The 26,419-nt window shown below is 41.4% G+C and overlaps 1 protein-coding gene across 1 annotated transcript; it reads left to right on the plus strand.

Moving 5' to 3' along the window:
- Positions 1-2,563: 2,563 nt before the first annotated feature.
- Positions 2,564-25,785, plus strand: CFAP57 (cilia and flagella associated protein 57). Its single transcript, XM_055815389.1, is given in 23 exon segments — positions 2,564-2,904; positions 2,980-3,203; positions 3,205-3,297; positions 4,717-5,000; positions 5,172-5,355; positions 6,321-6,473; positions 7,531-7,670; positions 8,365-8,530; positions 8,906-9,019; positions 9,495-9,707; positions 10,316-10,489; positions 10,860-11,021; positions 11,464-11,619; positions 14,291-14,384; positions 15,276-15,466; positions 16,473-16,646; positions 17,756-17,914; positions 18,332-18,475; positions 19,669-19,785; positions 20,706-20,840; positions 20,925-21,068; positions 24,945-25,071; positions 25,357-25,785. Coding segments are annotated over 23 exon segments (3,822 nt in total). The 5' UTR covers positions 2,564-2,639; the 3' UTR covers positions 25,566-25,785.
- Positions 25,786-26,419: the final 634 nt, after the last annotated feature.

Here is a 26,419-nt window from a genome sequence, read left to right on the forward strand (position 1 = left end):
CATGAACCTCCAAATTAGACTCCAGCTCATGTTTGTTTAACTTACACAATATAGTCTTTTTTTTCCAAAACTAGAACAAAAAATAGGGTTCCGTTTTGAACAAACACCACAATCAAGACGCAAGTCCATTAAATTCTTGTGTCCTACACAAATCTGACTTACTACCGGCAACAGATTAATTCAGTAACACACAGTTTAAAATCACAGAGAACCAAAACACACTGACTATAAACAAAGGGTGAAACTTAAACAGGGAAAAAGGATCATGTTAATGCTACAGCTGACTGCAAGTCTTACGACAAAGAGCATGAACACAGCCAACCTTACAACCACTGTTACACATATGGAGAAGTCATCTCCATTTTTAATATTAAATAAATTCAGGACAGAATATAAATTGGCCTTTTCTACTTTATGTTCCAACCTGAAATCCCCACATTGCAATGAAATACCTACACAGGAAGAAATTTCCTGTCACTAACAAAATTTCAAAACACAAACATTGTCACAGGCATTTGTCAGAGAGATGAAGGTATATATTTGCACATCACACCTTCAAGTTAATCCCTAACACAGGCTAAAACCAACACATAACACAGGGAAGAAAGCCATTATTCACTGCACATACCTTCTGCATCTGTTGGTCTGATTTGGCCATCTCTGCAAAGTAATCATCCGGCCTTCTAGTAGGAATTTGGAGCTTATGCAGCCGAGGTAGGGCTTCCAGGACCGCTGCCTGAGCCTGCCGGTAACTAGGGAGACAGCGCAGCACCAGCTCTGTCACTGGGTACCGGGCATCTCACAGTGCTGACAGAAACTCTGCTCACATAAGAGTAGCTGATACTGGAATCTACACTGATCTAGAATTATATCAACATTCTATGCCCTACAGCATTCAGTGCTATTAAAAATAATTTAGGGCCAGTACAATATTAACCCTTTTATCTTGCACACATACATTTATCTAGTTTCCAGTTAATTTTATATGTTGGATTATAAAAGGCAAAGCAAAACATGAGAACTGTAATAACGCCAAAACAAATCCACAAAGAAAAATACATATCCTGTGTTAAATCCATAGCGCCACAACCAAGGAACTTTTAAAATAAACTTTTCAGCAAAGGATGGAAGTCTGCTGCGAGGAAGGAAATTACTTCCAGTCACAAGACAAGTTAAATATACCGAAATTAATTTGTAGCTACTCTGGAAAACATTCAGAGCCATCAAATATAAAATACATGGCCCCAAAGTGCCACAGTGACAGCCAGCGCGGCAGTCTGCAGCACACCTGTGGAACACAACTGACATGCAGCAGCATGCCGACACCCTACAAGAAGTCCTCCTTTTTGACACTTACAAGCTCATCTCTCTCTGGAAATCATTCTCAGGGTCAACAGCTTCTTTGTTAGAAGCACTCTGTGAGGTGGGGTCCACAACCTGGCCCAAAGTGACGTCCAGCCTCTCCACCCACTCCAGCTGCTGCCTGAATTCGGACAGGCACTGCTTCAGGCCGTTCTGTGAAGGAAGCACAGCTCTGCACAGCACCGCACAGACACCACCACCCCCACCACGCACAATGCTGCAATCGCTGCATGAACCTCTGCTCTAGTGTGTAAAGAAACTAGCTTTTAGCGTAGGTCGGCTGTGTCCTTGGGGCCAGCTATTGTTTAGGCTTTGTAACTCTTGTATGTAGCTACTAATCGCCCAAGGAAGCATTATTTTAGTCAAGGAATAAGTTAAGAGGGAGTCTGCAGCAGAAAAACCAGGCCAAGCTGGTTCTGTGGTTCGTGAAGGTGTCAGGCTGGGGATATGTGCAGGAACTTAGGGGGAGTCGTGAGACAAACAACAGGATGAAGAGGAGCGAAGAGGCAGTACCGACCACCAGACCGACCACCAGACCGTCAAGACGACCACCTAAGGGGCGTAACTGCGCAGGCGTAAAAGGACATAATAGTAATGAAGGTCCCGAGAAGACTCATACATATGCAGAGAAATCCTGGAAATGTCATGAATATGAATAGCTGTGTGATACAGAATGGGACCCGCGAAACTGCTCGGCACCCACGTTAGGTGGGGCGACGCCCCGTGCACCCGGTGCCGCCACAAGTAACGCCTGCTGCTTAATGCTACACCGGCCTGAAGGAGTTTTATTCCCGATTTTCGGTGACGCCAAGGCCGGCGGGGCTAAACACCCAGGCTGCGCCCCCAAGGCCGCTGGGTGACGCCCCAAACCACGGCAGCAGCGCGGGGACACCGGAGGCCCGACCCGGCCCTGCCCCGATGGCCCCGGCCCCGCCGCTACGGGACGCGGGTCCCGGCCCGGGGCTCCCGCCCGGCCCCGGGAAGGCGCCGCCCCGCCCCGCTCACCACGTCGTTGCGCCGCTTGGGCCTCTCCTCCAGCACCACGTTGAGCCCCGGCTTCAGCGCGCCCCGCGAGAAGGCCTCCTGCAGCTGTGGGGAGGGCACGGTCAGCCCAGCCGCCGGCGGGGGCACCGGGAGAGTCCACCCCGCGGCTACCGGGAGCAGGCCGCGCCGCCCGGCCCCGCCACCGCCGCCTCACCTCCGAGTCTGAGAGCGAGGAGTCGTCCGAGTCCGAGTCGGAGCCGGAGCCAGAGCCGGAGAGGGAGCCGCGCCGCGCCATGCTGCTGCTGCTGCCGCTTCCGGCCGCCTGCGCGCGCCGCCGCCGCCGCTTCCGGGGGCGCCGGGGACGCGGTTGCCACGGCAGCGGCGGCGGCAGCAGCAACATGGCGGCGGCGGTGGCGGCGCAGCCCGTGGCCGTTTTCGGCTGCCGACCGGGGGTCGCCGGCGGCGTCTGCTTCTTGGAGGAGCAGGTCGTGCTGCACGCGGCGGGGGCGGGCTGCCTCCGCGTCCACCTCGAGCAGAAATGGCACAAGTTCATCCCAGGTGGCCCCGGTCCCGACCCCGACCCCGGTCCCGGCCCCGGCCCCCGGCCCGCCCTGACCCCGCTCCTCCCCGCAGGCACTGAGAAGAGCCGGGGCGTGCTGGCGCTGGCCGTCAGCCCCAACCGGCGGTACCTGGCCCTCTCGGAGGCGGTGGCGGAGCAGCCGGTCATGACGATCTACGAGCTGTCGTCGGTGCCGGCGCGGCGGCGGCGGACGCTGGCCGCGGCCGAGCTGCCGGCGCGGGAGGCGGTGTCCCTGGCCTTCTCCCCCGACGGCCGGTACCTGGCGGCCGCCACGGCCCCCCCCCGACGGGCACCTCACCTACTGGCTGTGGGAGAAGCAGCGGCTGATGGCGGCGGCCCGCGTGGAGGCCCCGGGCGGTGGCGTCTGCCAGGTAGCGGCCGCAGCCCCCGGGCTCCACGGCCACCGTGCGGGCCCCTTCGGCCCCCCCCGGCCTTGCCGGGGCGCGGGCTGCACACGCCTGCCTGCAAAGCTGGGCTGGGCCGGCGTCTCTGCAGCTTTTAACGTTTCGATTCAGAGTTGACTGGTAGTTGACTGGTTCTTTGGGACCCTGTCGCGCTATTTCAGATGGATGAAAGAACCAAACGGTTCGATGAGTGCCGGGTGCCAGGTAGCACGTAAGCTCGGCCTGCAAGATATGTGCACAGTTTTCCAGAGGAAGAGAGGGAGGAGAGGGCTCCCCGCTGTAGATTTTATGTAGTTTCTGTGGCTTTTCTTGGCGTCTGCTGTTGGCCTTCCTCAGCAATAGGACGCTGGGCTAAATAAATTTTTGCTTTGACCATAATGGACATTATCTTATGTCTGTGTCTCATATATCACATGAGATTCTTTTAAGAGATCTATGGTATAAGGCCAGTACAAGTGGCCAGAGTGGCCAGTGAGTGTGCAATGTGTCCCTGCAGAAATACTCTTTAAATATATTAGCTGTGCTCGGTAGTGTAACACAGCTTGGAAGCTCTCAGCGTGCTCATGTACCTTTTCCTTCCTGCAGTCTGTTCTGTGTGCAGATCAGAGGAGTAGCTCAGGAAGAGTAGCAAGGAGCAGGCTGATGGCACTCAAAGAATTCCTGCATCCTGCTTTGGGTGCCCTTTTTTAGTATCTTTCTTGCAGGAAGGTAAAAGGCTTCCAGTACATGGGTTGGTTGGACCCTAGCTGCTGTTTTTTTCTGGGGAACAGCTACAAGCAGAGGTTGTGTGAACTACTGACCTCATGAGCTCAATTCCTAAATAGAGGAGAGTGACTGTAAAGATAACTGCTGTCTAAAGTCCCGTTGAGCATGAAAAATAAGGTGTAACTACCCCTGCTGTCCTTCATACTGGGTCTTGAGATGGCTATTCTACTGTTTTCACCAACACCTAATTATGTGAATTAATATGTATAATGGGCAAGGTTCATCTGAAATACAGAGTTTATTCCTGGCACTTAAGAATGAATGATGCCACTTTTCAGGAAGCTTCCTACTGGAAAAATTAATTTTGTCATTTAATCCTGAAGGGCAGAGGCAACTTTCTCTTCAGTATTGCCTTGTGATTCAGATAGTGTCTTAGCTTAATAGAGTTAATGTATTTTGTAGCATTGTGTAAAATTGATATACACAGTCTTGGAAAGGGAAAAACTGCAATATGTAGTTATGATGGTTATTTCTTAGTCTATTCTGTATTCCTATATATTTCTATGAACCTTCTTCCCTTGTTTGTTTTCCTGTATTTGGTATTGAAAGTCTTCGGAACAGATATTTGCTTATTTGTGAACATACTTGTATAAAATAATTTATGTCTCTCTTGTACCGTAGGTGAGCTTTAGTCCGCAAGACAACGCACAGGTTTGTATCACTGGAAATGGCTTTTTTAAACTTTTTAAGTACAGTGAAGGAACTTTGAAGCAGATGAATTTACAAAAGGGAAAGCCACAAAACTACTTGTGCCATGCCTGGCTGTGTGAGGACAAAGTTATATGTGGCACTGATGCAGGCAAACTTACCTTGTTTAAAACTGGAGAGCTGCACTGGGAGACAAGTGTACAGTACAAAAAACCACCCAGGGAGCTAGAAGAAGATACAACAGAAGAATATGAGAGGTAAATCTGTTAAATACTATTACTAATGGTTTCGTGCTTGTGCATGCAGATTGGTTACAGGCCACTCACTTATTTCCTTCTTGTCCAGTTTATGAATGCATTCTAGTATTTCAGTTGCTGATGATGAGCATTTTTTGTTTTGTCCTTTATTGGTCTTTTTCCTGCTTGCAGTTCTTCTGATATCTCTTGTGGGCTGTCCTCTGAAGATAATGGTTCACAACAGGATTCTTTGCCTCAAATATCTGCACTTGCAGCTTATTCCAAGGGCTTTGCATGTTCATCTAGCCCAGGGGTTGTTCTTCTGTTTGAGAAGGCCAAGGAAAAGGAAGCCTACAAGGAGAGTCAAGAAATCTGGGTAGGGAGAAAAAAGCTTTTACAAGTAATTATGCAGGAGAGGCCTGTATAGAGGCGTGGAGGTGCTTCTGAATCAGATAATAATAATCATTTTAGCATATCTCTAAATTACATTCTAAGCATTAGCTAACTGTGCTGGTGTTATTGAATGGAAGGGAGTTGCCAGAGGTCACACTGAAAGTCAGTGACAGACGTCCTTTTGCAAGGTAGCTCTGCATGTAAAATGTGCTTTGAGACTGCCAAACTTCAGGAAACCTTTAAGAAACTTTTATTTATGGAGACTTTTGAAGCTAAGGAGTAGTCTACATCAGTTTTGAAGAACTAGGCTGCTTGGCTTTTTTCCAAGGCAAAGCTCTTCTCCCCTCAGATGTTTATTGTAGCTGCCATGAGAACTGTACATTCTTAAGTAATCTAGTAAGATTTCTAACCCTTCTATAGTGAGCTGTATGTATTGACTTACTGCATTTTTTAGATAAGAACATTTAACTGTGATGACCTGGTCAAGCCTTCATACTGTGGGCCTAAAAGGTCAGATCTTCCCTGTGCACAAGACCCTGTAATAAGACCATTATCAGCCTGCATATCATGCAGAATGATACGCTGCAAAGAACTGTTATTCTGAGATCACGATCTTCAGGCAGTTTTCATTCTGACACTTGCTAGGGTTTTTTCTCAATACTTTTCTGCTACCATTTTCATTTTTGTTTAGCGCAGTACTTAAGATTACTGCTGAAATGTCCTCTGATACTTTTTTCAGCTGTAATGCTATAGGTACAGTTAGGTTATTTTGTCCTCTATTCCCTGCCTTGCAATAGTTATGTATTACTAAATATCCAAGTTGTCTTACTGATATTATGTATATGCTTATTAGACTAGCATTACAGCAAAAGTTTATGTGTGTGTGTGTATGCCTGCTACTAAAACATGGAGACCTGGAATATCCCATGTGATGCATTTCTTGTGCAGCTTCCTCAGGACCTGTTCAGCAGCGAGCCAAAAAAGTTGGGCAGACAGGACATTATATGTATATGCTTCAGCCCCTCTGGGAAAACAATGGTCGTTAACACAAATGAAAACCAGCTTTACATGTTTCCTATGCTCTCCACTAATCTTATGAAGGTAAGTGCAATCCTATCACATTCCACAGCCATCATGTCCAGTAAGGGGTGTATTGTGATGGTACAGGCTATTCAGTATCGCTTTCTATGATGCATTCTCATCAAATCCATCAAAAAACGTCTGAACCCTAAAAACTCACGATATGAAGTGCTCTGCATGCTTCTCTGAGAGCTGTATTTCAGTAGTCCCTTGCTGAAGCATCCTTCCATATGAATACCTGATGTTATTTAGCAGAATGATAGACAACATTGTGAAGTCCTTTTAAGGGTGCCACTTAAGTAAGGCTTTAACAGAGAGATTTTTAACGTAACTGTAGTAGTTTATGCTCCACTGTAATATGCAGAAACCTTAATGCAACAATAAAGCTGAACAGCTATGGGAATCTCATGTTACTCTAAAAGAATAGTTGTTGAAGTCCTGGTTAGAAGTGAAACCTCTTTGTTAAGGACAAACATAATGCAAAACATTCCCTACTCTGTTAAATAATGCAAAGACAAGAGATAAATGTATGATTATGAAATAGACTTGCATGGAGTTAAATACCTAACCTGTGTACGGGTGTACAGAAGGATATTTACAGGAAGAGGTTTGGTAATTACAGGTCCTTTTTCTGTATGCAGCCTAAAATTTAATTGGTGCTTCACTTCCAGCATGTACTAGCTAAACATCCCAGTTAAGTTGCTTATCATTCAGCACTTGATTATTTTTAAATATCAGAAGGTCTTAGCTGAATTCTCTCAGGTCCAGTTTTATTTATTTATCTAACTTGCATTTCTTTGGACACCTGATTACATTCTGCTCCCACTAGTGTATGTGAACTATGGAGACTACATCTTCCCTGCATCACTCTTCTTGATTTTTAGTTATGAAGTTAAAACTGATTCTAACATTGCTATGGTTTTATCATTATTATGTTCAGACCAGTGCAGTGAAAGGATTAAGGAGTTTCCTCAAATGTATTTGATTACTGTATGCAAAGAGCTGTGATAGATTTCTTACCTGACTTTCTGCCTGCAGTGAAATATTTGTGATTTTCTAATGTCTCATTGCTTCTCAGGAGAAGGCAGCTTATTTTGCATACCTGAATTACCCATTGCATTCTGCTTCGATTACTGGTCTGGACATCTGTGTTTGGAAACCCATTCTTGCTACTTCTTCCCTGGATAGATCTGTCCGCGTCTGGAATTACAAAACGAAGTAAAGAGTTTGTTTATTATTATCTCTTGGATTTTTGTATATTACATTTTGCAGGCAACAGCAGCAATCTTATATGAATGAGAGTGTTTCTGGTAAAATTCTTGTGTGGTGTGGAATGTAAATGGTCTTATTGACATGATTTGGGGAGTGTGAGTATGCTGTGCCTTTAAAACCAGTGCCAAAAGAATCCACAGCCTTTTCTGTTAAGCCACTTTTGTGTCACACTTCCCATGCATTTTGGAAAAAAAAGTCTTCAGGAATGTTTCATTCAGCTTTGTCTTAAGATATTGTTGTCCCATCTCCTGCTTCATAGCCGTAGTTCTTAAGCAAAATGACTCCAGATTTTAAGGTTCTGTGGAGGGAGAGGGAGAGAAAAACAAATCCAGATCTCAGAAGGGATGTTCTTACAGGTTTGCAATCAGCGGTTCATTTACCTTCTTCATTATGTTACAGTAAACAAGGGTTTGCTCTTGCACCTTCCGCACCTTCTCTGTGAACCAGAAAGCTCAGATTTGCCTTTGTTTCCTGTAACATCTGTGTGATCATTACTTAACTGAATGACAACACATTTCCTCAAGGACAAGGCATGGTCAGATTGTAGCTGCAGGTGTCTTTGCCAGTGCAGATAATGTCCTGTCAGCTGTGTGTAGGGAGTCTGTACTATTCTGTACTGTGCAATGGTTTTCTCTTTCAGCACTTTGGAGCTGTATAAGGAATATCGGGAGGAAGCATACACAGTATCACTTCATCCCACTGGCCTTTTCTGTTTGGTTGGGTTTTCTGACAAACTACGATTTATAAGTCTGCTGTATAAGGACATGCATGTTTTCAAGGAGTTTGCTGTGAGACAGTGTAGAGAGGTAAGGAATGATGCAAAAATGAAGTTGGGGAGTTATAGGAAGCAGAGTGGTGAAGAACATGACAGAAGACAGAAACATCTCCAATAGATCCTAGTAGGATTTAGGATACCAAAGCATAGAGGAAAGGATTCCAACTATTGGAAAATAAGCCTGGAGACTGACGCATAATTGTGGACCTGGGAAGCAGCAGAAGGGATGCTGCTCACAAATACTTAAGGACTGGATTTTACAGGGGAAAGCAGTAAGAAACTAATTATGTCATGGAGTTTTCTTTTTGTGTAACATTCTGATATTAGATGATGTCATTGGAATTCAATGCATGAATGTTTTTATCCACTGCATCTACATTAATGGGTAGTTATGTTCTTTTTGTAGTGCTCCTTCAGTAATGGAGGCCATCTTTTTGCTGCAGTTAATGGAAATGTGATTCAAATTTATTCCAGCATCACCTTTGAGAATATTAATAATCTGAAAGGACATAGTGGGAAGGTTAGTAAACAAATCCTGTATGATACAAATCATAAAGTATGAACTAGTTAATAAGATGCATTTTGAAAAGGTGAAGTACAATTTTGGATCAGAAAGGGGCCCTAAAATTAAAAATAGAAATACCGAAGTCAGAAGTCAATGGATGCATGCACTTGATACATCTAAAAAGTCTGTCCTTAAATTGAAGGTGAATGATTGGCAGGTAGCTGAACCAGGAAAAATATCCCAGTAATAAATTTTAAAAATGTACTACTGACTATTCAAATGAGCTTTTCCCAGTGTGTTCATAAAGTAGTTCTTACTGATTTATTTTTTTTTAATGCTAAAACAGAATTAGTTGCAAAACATCTAGAAGTTTTAAGTAAGACTTAGAAGTATGATTCCAAAATTGTCATGGATGTACCAGTTAAGTGACTCCATGCTGCATGTCTATAACCTGCACATCAGGCTCCTTGGTATGTTTTGCTTTTGCCAGATACATGCAGTTAAATGGAGCACAGATGATGCTAAATTTGTCTCCTGTGACACACATGGTGCTGTGTATGAGTGGAACGTGTTGACAGGTCAAAGGGAGTCAGAGAGTGTGCTCAAGTCCTGCATCTACAGCAGCATTGCCCTGTCCTCTGATACCAAAGTCACCTTTGCTGTTGGATCTGACCAAACTCTCAAAGAAATTTCAGAGTCTTCGGTGAGCTAACACACACTGTGTGATTTTGCTAAGTTCTCTGGGGAAGGTATTAGTGCTCTGGTTTCCTTATCATCCATTTGGTAAGCAGGAATCAATCTGGTTTTGATAGCTGTGATATTTTCTGACACTTTTCTTGTGTTCTTATGTCCTTTACCGTGAAACCTGAGATTCTGTTGTAGTTTTGTATTTTTGTAACTTCACTTGGATTTACTTAGAAACCTTCTCATCCAGTTCACAAACTTAACTTGGCAATGTTGTATCAACCGCTTTGCTGAAATAGAAGTGTGTTGCATCTACCACTGTAGGCTACATGCATTTTGGTTTTTACCAGATAAGTAGTAAATTGCATGCTGTAACCATTACATCTTTCAGAAGTGATTAACATGTGGACCTCGGCTCGAAATTTTAAGAGTGTGTATCTATAAAGCTTAATCCTAATTATTGTTCATGGCTGTACTCCTATAAGTATGTAGATTCTTCTAACTGCATGATTTGCTGCAGAAGAGGTATGACAATTGCTTATGCAGTAAGTAATCAAATAGTATTGGGGAACTTAATGTAATGCAAGGGGTTCGCGTGATTTTCTCTTGTTTTTGTTTTTGTTTTAGATCCAGAATGAAGTGCCTGCTTTTGGTGTTGTGTATACTGCAGTAGCCGTTTCTCATTCTGGACACATGGTATTTGTTGGTACATCTCTGGGGACAATTCGAGCTATGAAGTACCCATTACCTTTGACAAGGGATTTCAATGAGTATCAGGCCCACGCAGGTGCTGTTACAAAGGTAACAGGGCACTTTATTTTCCCTGCTATACCAGCCGCACACATCTTCTTTAGTGCTGATTCTCCTTCCCATTTCGTGGCATAGTGTGTTAAAAATAAACATGGTAAAACACATTGTCTGGATGGTCCTGCTCATACCTTGCTTCTTCAGGGGGCTCAAGACAAACACCACTGGCATGTTAAGGTTGTCGTTGAGCTCCCTGAGCTCACTGTCTAAGTTAAGCAATCCCTAATTAAAGACAAAAGACTTTTTCGTAAGCAGTAATCAATGTAATAAATTTTCACCACGGTGGGGAGAAAAATTTGGTATAAAATAAAACTGTGTCTCCATTCTTGCTTACCTCTACTATTATTTTGGTTTTCCCTCTAAGATGTCTGTAACAAACGATGACCTGTTTCTGCTGACTGCCTCAGAGGATGGCTCTATATTTATCTGGAAAGTGTGTGATAAAGAAGGTGGGACACTGAAATGGGAAAAGGAAGTTGAGTATGCTGAGGAAGTGCTGATGATGAGATCAGATGTAGAAGAGAAGGTAGGAGGAGCAACTTGTGAATATGAACCATAGGATTCCTAGTGTACAGCTTGTGAATTACATTTGCATAATGTTTGTGACTAGCTGTTCCTATATGGCTTTCTGTTTAAGAGGGCTTGCATGGCTTTTGTCATAAAAAGGTGATACAGCAAGTAACTGCAGCTACTTGTTAACATGCAAGCTGCATTGTATAAACAGTGAGTGAATACTTTCCCCAATCTCTTGAAAGCAGTTTTAATGGAGTAGAGAAGTCAGAAGCTGTATTTCTATAAGCCATCTTGTAAGATAGTAAAGGAACCTTACTTCTGGAACTTGATCTGTCTTTCTGAAAATTCTCTGCAAATGCTATCTTTCATAAATATGTGCATGTAAATGTGTGTATAATTTGCTAATGGCAAACAACCTCTCCAGTAAAATTGTCTTCTCATCCATGTCCTAACAGAGTCAGGCAATGCTAGACCTGCAGATTCGTGTGAAAGAGCTACAGACAGAAAATTATTACCAGCTACATCTCAAAGACATGTACTGTAATGAAAAAATAAAGGAATTAGAAGAGAATTTCGCTCAGGAAATAGGCTCCCTTAAAACCAAACACCAGGTATGATTCATATTGCAGAACCAAATACCAAGAAATCTTTCACTGAAGTTGAAATCAAACTTGCATTACATATGTATGAATGCCAGAAAGCATCTGAAAAATGAAGCATTCCTTTCCAATAAAGATGTTCTTGATATCTGCAAAGCATGAAGCTACCTTCAAGTCAAGTATCTTGTAAGTACAAGGGGATGCAAGAGTTCTCCTAGGTAGCCTTTATGTAAGTATCTTCACGTAAAAACAGTTCCAGTAATAAATGCTGTCTGAGACCAAGGATCAGTAAGCTATGTCACCCTTGAGTAGAAATGAGACCATCCTTTAAAAGCTCCATCACATGTAAGGTTGCAGCTGCTGCAGGATCTTATGCCCTGGCTGCTTAGTTTTTTTAAGAACATCTGCTAAGGTGCCTTGTACGCTTTTTAAAAGCAGAAGTAAAACATATTCCTTGGGTTTCTTCTGTTCACATGTTTATTGATTTCTCTGTGGTCATGAAGCAGGACTTCTCTGAAAGGCAACAGCCATGATAATTCTTCCCAGTGTCTTATTTATCTGTGTCTGTTAACTCTATTCTGTCCATGTCTGGTGCACACACCGGATTTCTGACCTGTAATTTGCCATTTCTGGACCCCTTTTTATAGGTAGAAGGCAAGTGATCCATTAGCAATTTCTCTGACAGTAAAATGGCTTGAAGTGAGAGATTACATATCATATGATTCAAATCTATCAACCTCATGTTCTTTTTGAGCTTTTAGATGAATGTTACCCTGTCCTGGTGATTTGCTACTGCTCATTTTGTGGAGCTGCACATAGTCCCTTCAAGCAGTATTTCTGTTTGACTCCACATAAAGAAGGATTCCAGTATGAAAGCTTGACAAGTTAGTTACTAGTTTTATTATTTTATGGTCTTGTCATTTTCAAGTGCTCCTTTTATACCTTTCCTGTCTTTTGGCCCTACAAATGTTCTGGGAGGTTTCTGATTTTTTTTTTTTTTTTTGAGGAAGTTTAATTATTAATTTTAATGTTTTCTTCAAGTTGTTATGGTTTAACCCCATCTGACAGCTAAGTACCACACAGCTGCTCACTCACTCCCTGCCCCCAGCAGTATAGGGAGGAGAATCACGAAAAAGGTAAAATTTGTGGGTTGAGATAAGAACAATTTAATAAATGAAATAAAACACAGTATTATAATAATTGTATTGAAAATGACAGAGAGGTAGAGAGGAATAAAAGCCAAAAGGAAAAAAAAACCCAAGTGATGCACAATACAATTGCTCACCACTTGCTGACTGGTGCCCAGCCAGTCCCTGAGCAGCGACTGGCCAGCTCTGGCCAAGCCCCCCCAGTTTATATACTGAGCACAATCGTTCTGTGGTATAGAACATCCCTTTGGCTAGTTCAGGTCAGCTGTCCTGGCTGTATCCCTTCCCAATTTCTTGTGCCCCTCCAGCCTTCTTGCTGGCAGGGCCTGAGAAACTGAAAAGTCCTTGATTTCTTATAAGCATTACTTAGCAACAACTAAAAACACCTGTGTGTTATCAACATTGTTTTCATACCAAATCCAAAACACAGCATTGGACCAGCTAGCGAGAAGAAAATTAACTATTCTAGCCAAAACCAGGACACAAGTAGTTCCTCAGGCTCATTTTTTTTCTCATTGTGGTTTTTGCATTTAAGTAACCTGAGATTTAACCTTTCTATTTTTCCTCATTTTCATATAGCTTGAGGTTTTACAAAAAAGCCATTTCACTTCTTACAGATTCCTCTACCTGTGTTTTATCTGTGCTGGTTTTCTTCTGTGATTCTTCAGGTCTTTTCCTAAGTGGTGCTTGGCTATAGATTTATAATAATCTCAGCTACAAAGAAACTTCTTTAGGCTTGTTGATTATAGGTTGCGAGCAAATGCCCTTGAAAGTATTCTGTTATTGAAGTTTTCTATGCAGGCAAGTTGTACGTCCCATCCAAGTATCAGCACATGTTCAGGTGAAACTGAATGACAGATTTGGACAGGCTCAGGGCTAACCTTTGTAGTTGTTGTGTCCAGCAGGCAAATGGAGTATTTCTGCTTATGCAAGACCCATACAGTCTTTAAGAAAGTGCAAAAATTGTACCTATGGTACAACTCCTAACTTTTATGGGAAATTTCTTACCTATTTTCTTGTTCCAGTTCTTTGGGCTTTTTTAGGAGACCAAGACATTTGTAGTGGTAGTCAGACATTCCAAGCAAATGGCATTCAAAATTTGCTTTTGCTTAGGCCTATGTCATCTATGCAAATGTCAATGTTTTAGGACCTCAAGGCTGCTTCAAGTGAGACAGGAAGCAGCTTGAACTTTAATATCTGGACAACAATTTGTGGAACTGCAAATTCTCCTCAAGCATGCTCACACAAAGAAGTGGAGGCTTTTGCTGCTCACAAACTTTTCTCATTAGGTTAGGATTATACAGTATCCTGTATTATATCAACTCCATTTGCTACTTTCCCTTAGCTTTCCATAGTTCTGTAACCTGTCATAACAAACTGCTCTGTGAGAAAACTTGGCATCTGAATTTTGGTGAGACACTTGAAAGAAATTGTGTTGTGTATGTGTTCCAGACCATGGGCAAGAGTACAAACAATTTGGACACTGCTTTGCCTAGTTTCAAATTAAAATGTATTTTTCTTATTTTTTTCCCCAGATTTTACAGGCAGAGAAAGAAAAACAGGAGCTACAACACCAGTTTCAACTGTCCGAGCTGATGAATAAACAGGCCAGGAAGGTGCAGCAGCTAGGTTAGACTGTAACAAGTGTTTGTAACTACAATCTGGAGGAAGAGCATTAGTCATAGCAAGTAATATGACAGGGATTACTAAAGTACAAGGGAAAAGCATGTGTGTCACATGGGTGTTGCAGACCAAACGTTTGTCTGAACTGCACCACACACATGACCATGATGAGAACATGCACATGGGCACTGTATCTTAGATGTTCGATTTTTGAGATCAGTAGTTTCTTCATTTATCTTATAGCTTACCATGCAAGAGTAGTGAAGTCATACAATTCAGCAAGGAGGCTAATGTACAATGCACACAACATGGAAGTACCCAGACCCCAGATTCGTAATCCAGATAAAACATAAAAATTTCAAATTAGTACCAAAAAGCAAGTCCACCCATAAATGGGTCCATTGCCTGCTCATACTCTGTAACAGTTGTGCTTATGCAGCTCTGTCATGGTTGTCATCTCAAGGGAATGGCTAAATTAGCTGTCATTAATTTTTTGTAATGGCAGAGTAGAAGATTTTGGTGTAGGCTTTAGACTTGTTCAAGCTGGAACAGAACACCCTTCTGTCCCAATGCAACAAACAAAGATATAGCAGAATATTCAAAGACACAACTGGGAAAGGTGAATGACAGCTTTGGAACGGGCATTATTAGTGAAGTGGGAAGTAAAAGGAAGAGCAGGGAACTCAAGAAATGGTTTTCTGATGTAAAATTTTGTGTGGCCACAGAGTCTAAACCCCCTGTATACCTGATGAAGAAAGTGATGAAGTGCTTCTAGTGTAATTTATTGCAACCAGCTGCCAAAAAAGATAATAGAGAATAAGACACTGATGACTGTAGAAGGGTAGGATAAACCTCTTTCCTATTAGTTTTATCTGTTTGTATGTTTCCTGTTACCAGAATCTGACAGTGATCAGAAACTTTTAATGGAAAATGAGAAATACCAGGAGCTGCAAGTGAGATCCCAGAGGATGCAAGAGGAATACGAGAAACAATTGCACGATTTGGAGGAAAGCAAAAGCAGGGCTGTGAAGGAGCTAACAGAGTATTATGAGGAAAAACTTAACGAGAAATCTCTTCTGCTGGAGAAGGTAGGAAACTTGATTTGTTGTTTGAATTATCACAGTTGGTGATAAATTTAGTTAACAAAGTGTCTCCTAGGACAGGAGAGGTTGGCTTCTTCCATGCAAATCCTAATCTGCCTGTAATCTTGAGGAAATATGTAGACAGAATAGTACTGAGGGAAACCCAGCTGAGTTAACAACTTTTCTGGGCTTCACACCTCGAGTAAGTAACCTGCTAAGATTAATATCCTTGGCCATTCTCAGCTTCGCCTCTCTTTCTCCTAGATCCAAGAATTCCTGTTTGTTAATGTGGATTAGATTATACATTTATTGTAATTGAAGAAAGATTCAATCACCTTACTCTAGTGAAGAGATAACATTTCTAAAATGGTGGATTCTATTCCTGATTCCTTGAGGTTCCTGCCTGCATAATTTGGGGAGCAAAGACAAATACAGAGTATTTAAAAAACTCCTGCACATTGATGTCAGATTTGGCTTGACAAAGGGCAGCCAGCTAACTGATACTTGTATATCTAAAGTCAATAAATTCTATCAACATTACTGTTTGCAGCCCTATGTTGCAATACCAAATTTGGAAAGAATGTGAGGAATTGAATGTGAGAAGAGAGGCATACAGCGACTGATGCAAACCTAGGTGGTTTTTTTTTCGGAGACAATGTATCAGAGACAGCAATGTTAAAAGATGTTCTCAAGTGTTACTTATGTTTGCATTTTCTGCAGCCAGAACAAGTTTATGCTGTTAGTATTTGGGCCACATTCCTAACTTGAGTCATCCAAGCCTTAAAAATAAATTTTTTTAAGAATAATTTTTTTATGTTTGTCTCAACAGTTTTTAAAGTTACTTTAATCCCTTGAGAAGTTAAGTTACCCTAAATAATAGTGCTGCAAATGAAGAGTCTGCTAAATAGAGATCATCTCAGGAGAAACGCAGCTCAAATAAAGAATTCTCCTCATCTTTATTGGTCTTTTACTGTTTGTTGTCTTCTCTAATGTTGGCTTTCCGTAACTGCAGGCAGGGGAGGACATGAAGCAGCAGCTTCAAGCACATGAAGAAATTAAGAAACAAATTGAGGAAAACGCAGACCAAGAAATCCTGGAAATCAAAATCAAGTATGAGGAACAGCTCTTGGAAGAAAAGGAGTCAAACCTGCAACTGAAAGGTGAAACAGGAGTCATGAATAAAAGGGTATGTCTTATTCTTTGATAGGATCAGACTTGCACGTGGAGACCTATAGCCAAAGACTGGATGTGATTCATGGCATGTCAATTTAGTCTGTTAATTTAGTTTGTAAATATGTGGCATTTCATGTGAGAACAGTAGCCTCTTCTTATACCAATTTGAATGTTTTAGAACATTTGTGCAGATGAAGCAGCTGTGTGCTGATTGTATTTCTGATATGATTAGAGATAGATAATAGAGGAGGTGTGTTTTTATTAGTACACTTTCTTTTATCTTATATAGTTTTAAAGTATAAGTAATAATATTGTTCAGCCTATGATGGGAAGGAAATGAGCCTTTTCATTTTTCCAAGATGTAATGCATTGCTTTGTCAGAAAAATACTTCTACTGCTGCATTCGATGCAATAAACACTTTGTATTTTGTATGCATCATCATTTCTAATTGGTTTTACTAGGATTTTTAAGGAGGCATGAAACCTTTCAGCTCCTTCACTGACTGGCTATTACATTTGCCTAAGGATGTTAGAGGGACATTTTTTCTTTTCAGTTTCTTCAGTACCTATCTGGAGACACAGAGTTCTCTTCCTTCCTACTCCCTATTATCATGGTACTGTCTTCAGTTGTGTTGTTTTTTAGACATCAGGAATTTCTTTGTGGGTTCTCACAGTTTGACCAACACCACTTCTTGGTTCTGACTTTCTTGGGTTCACAGATCTTAGTACTGAGGTGGGGATTTTGAGGGTACCCAAGAGCTATGAAACAGGCATCCTTCCAGTCTACTTTTGACATATTTAGAGACATATGACAAATGATCACCTTAAAATAATTTTCCATGGCTTGAAGCTGATTCTTGGATATGACATCCACACTCTTCTTGCTTCTGGATGCAAATTCCTTGATTCCTTGTAGTGCAGTGAATATTCTGTCAGAATATACAGAAAATGCAAAAATGGATATTCAAGCCCCTTTTGAGTTACAGGTAATTAAATGATACGATGCTGCTTCATCATATCTTAGGTGGATATCCCACGCTGTCTGCAAGGTCTCTTACAGAGTAGAATGGCTAATTTGTGCACAGCGTTTGGAGATTGTTCCATTCTTGTTTGCCTCTCTAGTTGAACAGCCTACAGAAAGAGCTCAAGGAGCGAAACAGGGATATGGAAGAAATGCGACTGGAACAGCTGAAGCTACAAGGCATCATTAAGTCACTGGAGGAGGACATCTTGGCACTGAAGACGGAGATTCAAGAGAGAGCCAACACTATCCAAGACAAGGTGAGAGACTGGACAACTGGCTAAGATCAAAGTCACCCTCCCTTAATTTAACACAGACATTTATTTTAATAGTATAATTTTGTGATAATATCACATTACTGGAAACTCAGTTTTAACTTAAAGAATTTGTGATTTTTAGTTTGGGATTTTCATTTTTAGTTGACATTCTAAACTTTTCTTGGGGAGCTCAAGTTCAGGATGCTGAGTTTATTGTCCCCCGTTCTGGGATCTATACGTGGCTTTCTGCATTATTTGCCCCCTCCCTTCCCACCCAATCTGTGTACATGTGCAACTGAAGTTCAGTCTTCCACTAGATCTGTGACTGCTGGTTTTGCCTCTACCATATTTGTGCCTTGTCCTAGGGATCTATTTGAGAGTGCTCTGTCTGATTCAGATCTCTGTACCTATTTCTCCCAGGAGAAGCATATATATGACCTAAAAAAGAAAAATCAGGAGCTTGAAAAGTTCAAGTTAGCACTGGATTACAGAATAGAGGAGTTTAAGAAGCAAATAGAGTCACGTGAAAATGAAATTAAAATAACGAAGGAGCAGATCCATGAGGTGAGTAACATTCTTATTTGGCCTCTGCTACTAAGCCATTTGTCTGAATACAAAGATGACCCAGCAAGTCCCATGGAAGACTCCACCCTGTTTGTTCCTTGACTTCTTTCAAGGATACAGAGCAGTGATTCAGTATCTTTACAACTAATAAAAATATTTGTGCACAATTAGCTGCTATTTACTTTTTTATCACATGCTACCAGTGATCAACACAGTTTTTTAAGCTCCTGTTTCAGTATTTAATTCTAGCCTGTGAGTAATACAGTCTATTTGCTTAAAATATTTGCTTAAAAATAGATCGTATCCTTATGTGGTTGCCCTCCACATACCCTGCAGAGTTTGTAAGACACTGCCTTTTCCAATCTGGAGGAAGAGAGAGTGAACTTTTCTCAGAAAAATTGCAGATTTATGCAAACATAACTGTTCAGGGGTTAGGTATGTGGGAAAATTACTGTTCATCAGCTGCTCCATGGAAAATTTCCGTGCGTTCATACTTGGCTTGCAGCAAATTCATTGAGGCAACTTATTTATGATACAAACTTACTGTGATCTTTCCATAGATGTACCTTTCGCTCAGCCAAATTAGGACTACGGTGACATAGCTAATCAGTGATGTACTAGTTTTCGTAAGTCTGTTTATTCAGAACAAAAGGCTTTTAAATAAAATGCAAACTAATGAACAATTTGTATGTACATCAGACTAGCATGATGAAAGCCCTGTTCTCTCTTCTGGTCACCATCATATGCCAGTAAATGCTGTAGTACCCTTATTGCTTTTTTTCCCTGTATTCTATGTACGTACCCAGAGCTTTTCAATGCATTTGTTTCTTTTCGGTATCAGGTTCTTCTTACTGTTGCACTTACTCTTTCCAGTATTGACTGTTAATTTCCATCTCAGCCATTTTTATTCAGATGGAACAGTAAAGCTCCAGTGCAGGTCAGGGAGATGAAGGGGCATCACGTTACTTAAATACCTGTAACTCAAAAGGGAGTTGAACATCCATTTTTGTGTTTTCTGTATATTCTGGCAGAGGGCAGTGTTGTTCCAAAATTAACTTTTTTCGTGTTGCAATTCAACCTCAAGGGGGTTCTACTCCCTGAAGGCTGTTATTTCCAGCCTCTGGTTTTCCTGTTATGTGTTGTTATTTCACATCTCCTTTTAGTCCTGATTTCCTCCTCCTGCTTCCTTTCAGAGGGAGGGTGAGCTGGAACGATTCCACAAGGAGAGCACACAGCTGAAGCTGAACATCACACAACTGCAACAGAAACTAAAAGCAACTGATCGCGAGTTGCACAGAGAGAAGCAGAAGGTATGGTGCAACCACTATGCAGGTCCTACATAATGAAGTTTGTGGGGACAGAGCACTCCAAAAACATTAATCTGAGCAAACAGACGCTTCAGGGATACTGTCTCCAAAGTCCAGGAGAATCTCTGGTCAGCAGGGACAAAGACAGAAAATTTCCAAGCCTGCAAACAAGTTAGAGAGTTGATTTTAAAAAAATCCAGTTATGTGTCAGTTTGTTCAATCAACATATATTCTCCTGGATTTAACAGAGCAGTGAGGCAAATGCTTAACTGACTACTCCTCCCTGCCCAAGCTTGACATCTGGGGACACTTGGCTTGAATAGGAGCAGCATGTAGGCTACCACCTACAATGATAGGTAGGCATTAGTAGGGTGAATTAGTAGGTATTAGTAGGTATTAGTAGGAATTAGTAGGTGGGCTTCGAAATGGGGGAGACAAGGACCTCTTGTGTTTGACAGCAAGCACGTCAGACATGAGGGAGGGAAAGGGACTACAAGTGATGGTGAAGGACCTTAGCAGGCAGTGCAGGACTGAGAAAGCAGGTCGAAGGGGCCATGTAGAAACCAAGTGAGAATGAGAAGGCAGTCTTGCCCTTACCTTCTATCATTGTTTGTGTGTTGTTTCTAATTAAGAATATAGGTTGTTTGAGAAAGGACAGTGGGGGGATAGCATTCATGACAGTAAGCCGCAGGTTTTCAGATGAGATCTCTGGACATTACCCACAGCAAGTATCTTGGATTAATATTACTGCTATTCAACAGGTAGTGCTTACATCTCTGATGGGTTTCTTAATGTAACACTTCTTTTTTAATTAAGTGAAAGTATATGAGAGTTTTTGCCAGTTTTACTAACTTCCTAGAAAACTGCACATGATAGAGTGCTCTGATGAGCCAAATAAGAATGTACCTACATCATTCTTGCAGAAGCACAGTATGGAAACTCTCATCAAACGATTTAAAGCAGATCTTCATAATTGTGTGGGCTTCATTCAGGATTCCAGAAAAATGAAGGATGTGATCCGCGAGCTCTACACCAAGTATGTGCAGCAATCAAACTTGGTGAGTCAGGGCCTTTAGCCTTCTCCTTGCAAATGGATTTCTTTGGTAATGTAATTACTGAGGCAACATGCTGTGCCCCCTCAGGTGGAGACTGAAGCAGTAGACACAGATTTGCAGCAGGAGGACATGAAACAGCGAGAATATCTTGAGAGGAATTTGGCAGCTTTAAAAAAGAAGGTGGTGAAAAATCAGGAAATACACCAAGCTGCTTATATGCGTGTCGTGCAGGTAATAAGCCTTTTCCATGTGGTATGGAGAGGAAAAAAGGAAGCAGCTGCGCTAAAGAAACTTTAGTAGCCTTACCACTATGGCTTCTTAGGACTACGAAACAGTTTTGGTTTGCTTCCTTGCCAGAAATTCCTAAGTTTTTCAAGTGCTTCCATTCAAGGATATTGAGCTACTTAAGTTGTATGATTTTCTGGACAAAAAGAGCAAGATCTCTGAAGTCAGAAATTGTTGCTATTTTGTGGATATTTTTGTTTATCTCTCATTCCCTAATGTAAAAGGAGATAGGAAATCTCTGCTGCCTGGATATCTTTAAAGCAATTCATGTATTTATTTCAAACAGTATTTGTAATTGCCATCATAGTCAATTTGTACCTGTCTGAGTGCCAAGCCGTACTTGCTGTGTGGTAGTGTTTAGGAACCAGTTCCGGAGGAACAAAAGAAAAAAAAAACCTACTTGCTTTGGCCACATAATCTCATGCCTGCTGGTCTGAATTCAGAAGAACTTTCTGCTTTTCACATCTAGTTTTTTTGAGGAAGTTCAGAAACACATGATGAATATGCCTATTCATACCAAGATTTCTTGCACAGAATCCTTGTTCCTTACAAGGCAAGGTAAACTTGTGACTGCTGGGGCCAAAGATGCATTTTGTTTTCATCTGGAGTGAGAAGATTTAAAGCCCCACGCCAAACATCCTAAAAGGACAGCTCTTTTATAGTCTCGTCTTACCATGATCTCCTTCTTCTCAGTCAGCATTTCCTTTTCCCCTCAGTAGCCCTTTTTTTCATTGTTACTTTATTATACTTCCTCAGGATCATTATACCTCAGTCCACTCCTAGTTCATCTGTTCTTTGCTGTTTATTCATAGTGCTTCTTCAGGTTTAGGCAGCAGCGATCTTCCCTGGCCCTGTTTTGATTTTTTTACTCCTTCTGTGAGTTAGATGTTTCCTTTGGCACAAAAGCAGACAGCTTCAGAAAATAACCTTAAGAACTTCCTTGCTGGAATAGGGTGACAGATGGTGCTCATAATGATAATACTTGATGTCTTGGATCAGTAAGCCTAACATGAAATGATGATTAAAACCAAATTAATAAAACATCTGGAAGATGAAGATATCAAAGGTTCTAACCAGCCTGGTTTCTTCAAAGAAAAAGCAGTTCTCTGAAGTCTAGTACATTAATGAGACTTTACTGCCAGGAGGAATTAACATGATCTTCTAGTCCTTCACAGGGGACTTTTAAGACTAGTTAGACAAACTTCTATGAGGACTTGGTTTGAAAAAGTAAATGACATCTTGATGGCCTTCCAGCTCTGTATTCCTGTTATTCCTCAGTTGTGCTTATATTTCCAGAGCTGTGCATTCCTCTTGGAGTGACTATTCATAGGTACATTCCACTAGTGACTGCTGCAATGGATGATTAGAACCGTCAAGGTAATTTTAATTATTCTCACCAATTGGCAAGTTGATTGTTTTAGACTATTAGCTTTTCCTCTAGCCTTCTGTATATGTAATGGCTCCTTTGGTCACCTGGAGACATAAGAACAGACACACTGAATAATCTTGAAGTAACACTGCTTAAACTGAAGCATGTATAGGATGATCTTTTCTACAGTGTGTCCTACCTGTCTCTGACAGTCAGCACTGTAGGGACTTCCTAGGCTATAGATTGCATCCAGGTGTCATATGCACTTGTACCTGACGGCCCCATCCTCTATGCATTTGATCTCTCCCTTTTCTGAAACAATTCGTATTTTGCCACAACATCCCATGACAATGAGTTTTACCATGAACATTTATTTTAATCCATGGCATGATCATTGCATTGCAGTGCAAGCTTTCTGTCAGAATGAAAAGATTGAGTTAAACTCTAATCTCTCTGCATAGCATGTCTCTTCAGAAAAACAGTATCAGTGTCAACCAGCAGCCTCTTTTAACACCCAGCAAACCAAACAAGAAATTTCTATGTAGCCCAGATGGCCTCATACAAGATACTATGTATTATACTGTCTAATAGACCAAAAGCATGATCTTCATTTTATAGCAGCGTTCAACTACTTGAACTCATGAAGATGTTCGTGACTAAAGTACACCTAAACAGAAATGCTGTGACCTAACTCTCAAAGCTGGTTAAAAGACGATTACCATGACTGATTCTTGGATGTTATTCTTTTCACGTGTTCCTTTCAGAATCAAGCTCTGGGATAAATGCACAGCAGTCAAATTTCCTCTGTGTTTAAAGACTTCAATTAAACAAATCAGAGTCAACAAAATATTATGGTTTCAGAGCAGGCTGCCTGAGCTCACCAGCCCATGCTACATTTAGAGTCCAACACAACCACTGCAAGAACAACTGTTCTCTGTTCTTGCCCAACAAGTTCAGACCTTAATGCACCCCACAATCTTCCTCCAGTCAGTGACCTTCAGTTGAGGGGAAGGTAAAGCACAGTTGGTGTACTTGTCTTAGTGTGAAGTGTTGAGAATCTTGGCGCACACATGCACCTTGAGTTATTGCTGCCAACCAGAACTCCTTGAGTGCATCTATATACAGACAATTGCAGCAAGTGTTGTACTTTGTTACTAACCAGTTTTCAGTGGTGTGGTGCCAATACTTTGTAAGTGTACTGTAAGGAACCAAATCATATGCCTTGCATATATCTCTTATGGCAACATAATTATCTCTTATCAACCAAAATTACAATTTTTAAAAGATATCAAATTTGAAGACACCTTTTTCAAAGGAAAATGTTATTGATCCTGGTTCTTATCTCCTGTTGCTTTAGTGAGTTCTCTATTGCTTGAGACTGGTATTATGTGAGGTACCCAAAGCATACCTTTTGGCCATTTATTTTTTTGAAATATTTCCATTTATGATGAAGTTCCAGGGGTTGGAATGGTGCTGTGTTCCAAAACTTCTCTAAAACAACCACAGGTAGCTGAAATCATTGCTATTCTTGATTCAAGTATGATGGCCACTGTTTAACGTTTGCATTAGCTGTGGATGTGATAAGGTATTTCACTGTGTTTGTAAGAGGCAAATGTACAATTCCACTTCTCTTGAATTCAGAAAAGCACTATTTAGTAAATGGTGCTCCTGTTTCTAAATCTTGAGCAACAGTTTTATTGTACTTCACGAGGTTTAGTCCATACTGTTTTTGCTGAAGTCTTTGAATATGTCAAAACAATGGGTAAAGTGCATTTACTTGTACTCTCACAACTCCTTCAGCAAGATGCTTTGCGGTAGGCTATTAAAAAAAAAAAAATCAGAGGATTGAACTTTTATGGGCTGAAAACTGCCTAAAAAAAGAACAAAAGATGGATACATGGCTAAGTTTTTCTCATAACAGCATGTTAGCAGTAGGTATCTCAAGTCTCCATATGCTTTATATATTCCTTAATAATTTGGCAGGAGTGTTGGAAAATGATGTCTGTCAGAACTAAGAGGGCTTTGTAGAACTGCAAGGAGATAGATAATTTCAGTGAACAGACACATAGTGGTAAATGACAAGCAAAATAATGCACACTGAAGGAAGAAATGGGAATTCTTCACATTAATTCTGAATTAATTGGATCAGTCCAGGAATATACCTGAGCTTCCCTGTGGAACTGGTAAAGAAAATACCTTGGAGTGCAGCTGCAGCCAGAAAAGCAGAATAAATATTAGCTTATTGAATTAACGTGGTTTGAATATTATCATGTTTTGTGTCAAATCTACTGTGGCCTTATCTGAAATGTTGTGTACTGTACTGATTGCCCTGTATCTTCTGCTTGTGATACTGATTCTGTGCTGTCCAGTGGCCTTCCCAAAAATATGAAGACACATATTGCTGAGCGAGATAGTACATGTGCTTTTCCTCATAGAGCATATTGCTTTTGCAGGAAAACGTGAGTCAGATTAAGGAAATTAATGACTTGCGGCAAGAACTGAAGGTGGCCCACACCCAGATACGTGACCTCCAGTCAACACTAAGATTAACCAAGAGAAAACAAGCAATTCAAGACACAGGTGAGTAGTGCTTCTTGTATGTTTTCCATATTGCCAGTACTCATTCCAGAAGCCCTTTTTGTCCTTGGTGAACAATTCTATTACTGTCTCCACATCATTCCAGCTTGTCTGCCTGGTGGTACCTGTTCTGTTGTAATCTTAGTTGTAGAAGCTGCTAAATACTGCAGAATCTTACTATTCAGCTCTCCTTCAGCTCCGAAAGATGCCTTTCCTTGTCCATGCCAAAGAATCACGCTAGCTGGAGCTTTTTTACTCTGCTTTATCCTCTCTGATTTTATCTTCTAGCTCCCTCCAGTGAACTGCTGTCCAGCCCAGCTGTCGTGAGGCTGAATGCAGAGAAGGAAAGTGAGAAAATCATAGAAATGCAGCAGCTAGAAATTCAATACCTGCGAGACCAGATCCAGGAAAAAGGGGCAAGTCCTTGCAGTTCAGCCTCTCTTAGAAATCTTCCTAATCTGAATCTGGAAAGAAGCGACAAGACTCAGCAACAGTGACCTGGTTCAAGGATGCCTTACATAATTACATTGTCCTGGCAAGATCAGAAATGCAACAGTTAGATTAGACTTCCATGATCCTGTACTCTTCCACTAGAAGCATTTGTGCAGTGCTGTGAACACAAGGCAGCAGCCTTCACTCCCTTTTACTTTCCTGGAATCCTCCCTTTCCATGAGGCCTAGGAGCCAAGAGAAAATAAAAATAAATTTGTGTTAGTGCCAGACTGATCTTTGTGCTTTCATGCGAGGGCAGGTACACACCTTTCTCTTGAAAAACAGTGTGTCCTAGTTCAGAAGAGCTGGTCAAACTCTGTAAGCCTTTTCTGCTAGAATTCTAATTTGGTGTCATTTTGCTGCAAAAATCAACATCAGCCTTTTATTTTCCAGTATTGAATTGCCTGTGTCTATACAAAGGACTGCCTTGCACGTAAGACAGATATCAGTGTTATTCCAAGCCGGTATTTAGTCACAGACTGACATCAATTACCTTGTGAGGGCAACCTTTGACTAGTGGTCAGACACACCTGAGCTAGAGCCTTTGCTCAAGCCTCTGCCTCCCTTCTAGAGACGTGCTCTCTCATCCGTTGCAATCATTTCGGCAGGACAAAAAGGCAGCCCAGTTTCAGACTCTGAAAGCTGGAATAAAGTCCAAACCTTACATCTTAACTCTCCTATAACTTTGATAAACTAATCTTTGATTGTCTTTTTTCCAACAACTGCAATCCCTTCAGTTTAGTTTTTCAATGAAATTCTCCTGAAAAGTCACTCTTCAAAGTACTCTTGTATAGAAAAAGATAGGGAGTAATTCCTTTGATAATGAGGGGTGGGAAATTAATTTTTTCACCCTTTGTTGT

This window comes from Falco peregrinus, chromosome 10 (assembly GCF_023634155.1).
Source record: "Falco peregrinus isolate bFalPer1 chromosome 10, bFalPer1.pri, whole genome shotgun sequence".
Lineage (NCBI taxonomy): Eukaryota > Metazoa > Chordata > Aves > Falconiformes > Falconidae > Falco > Falco peregrinus.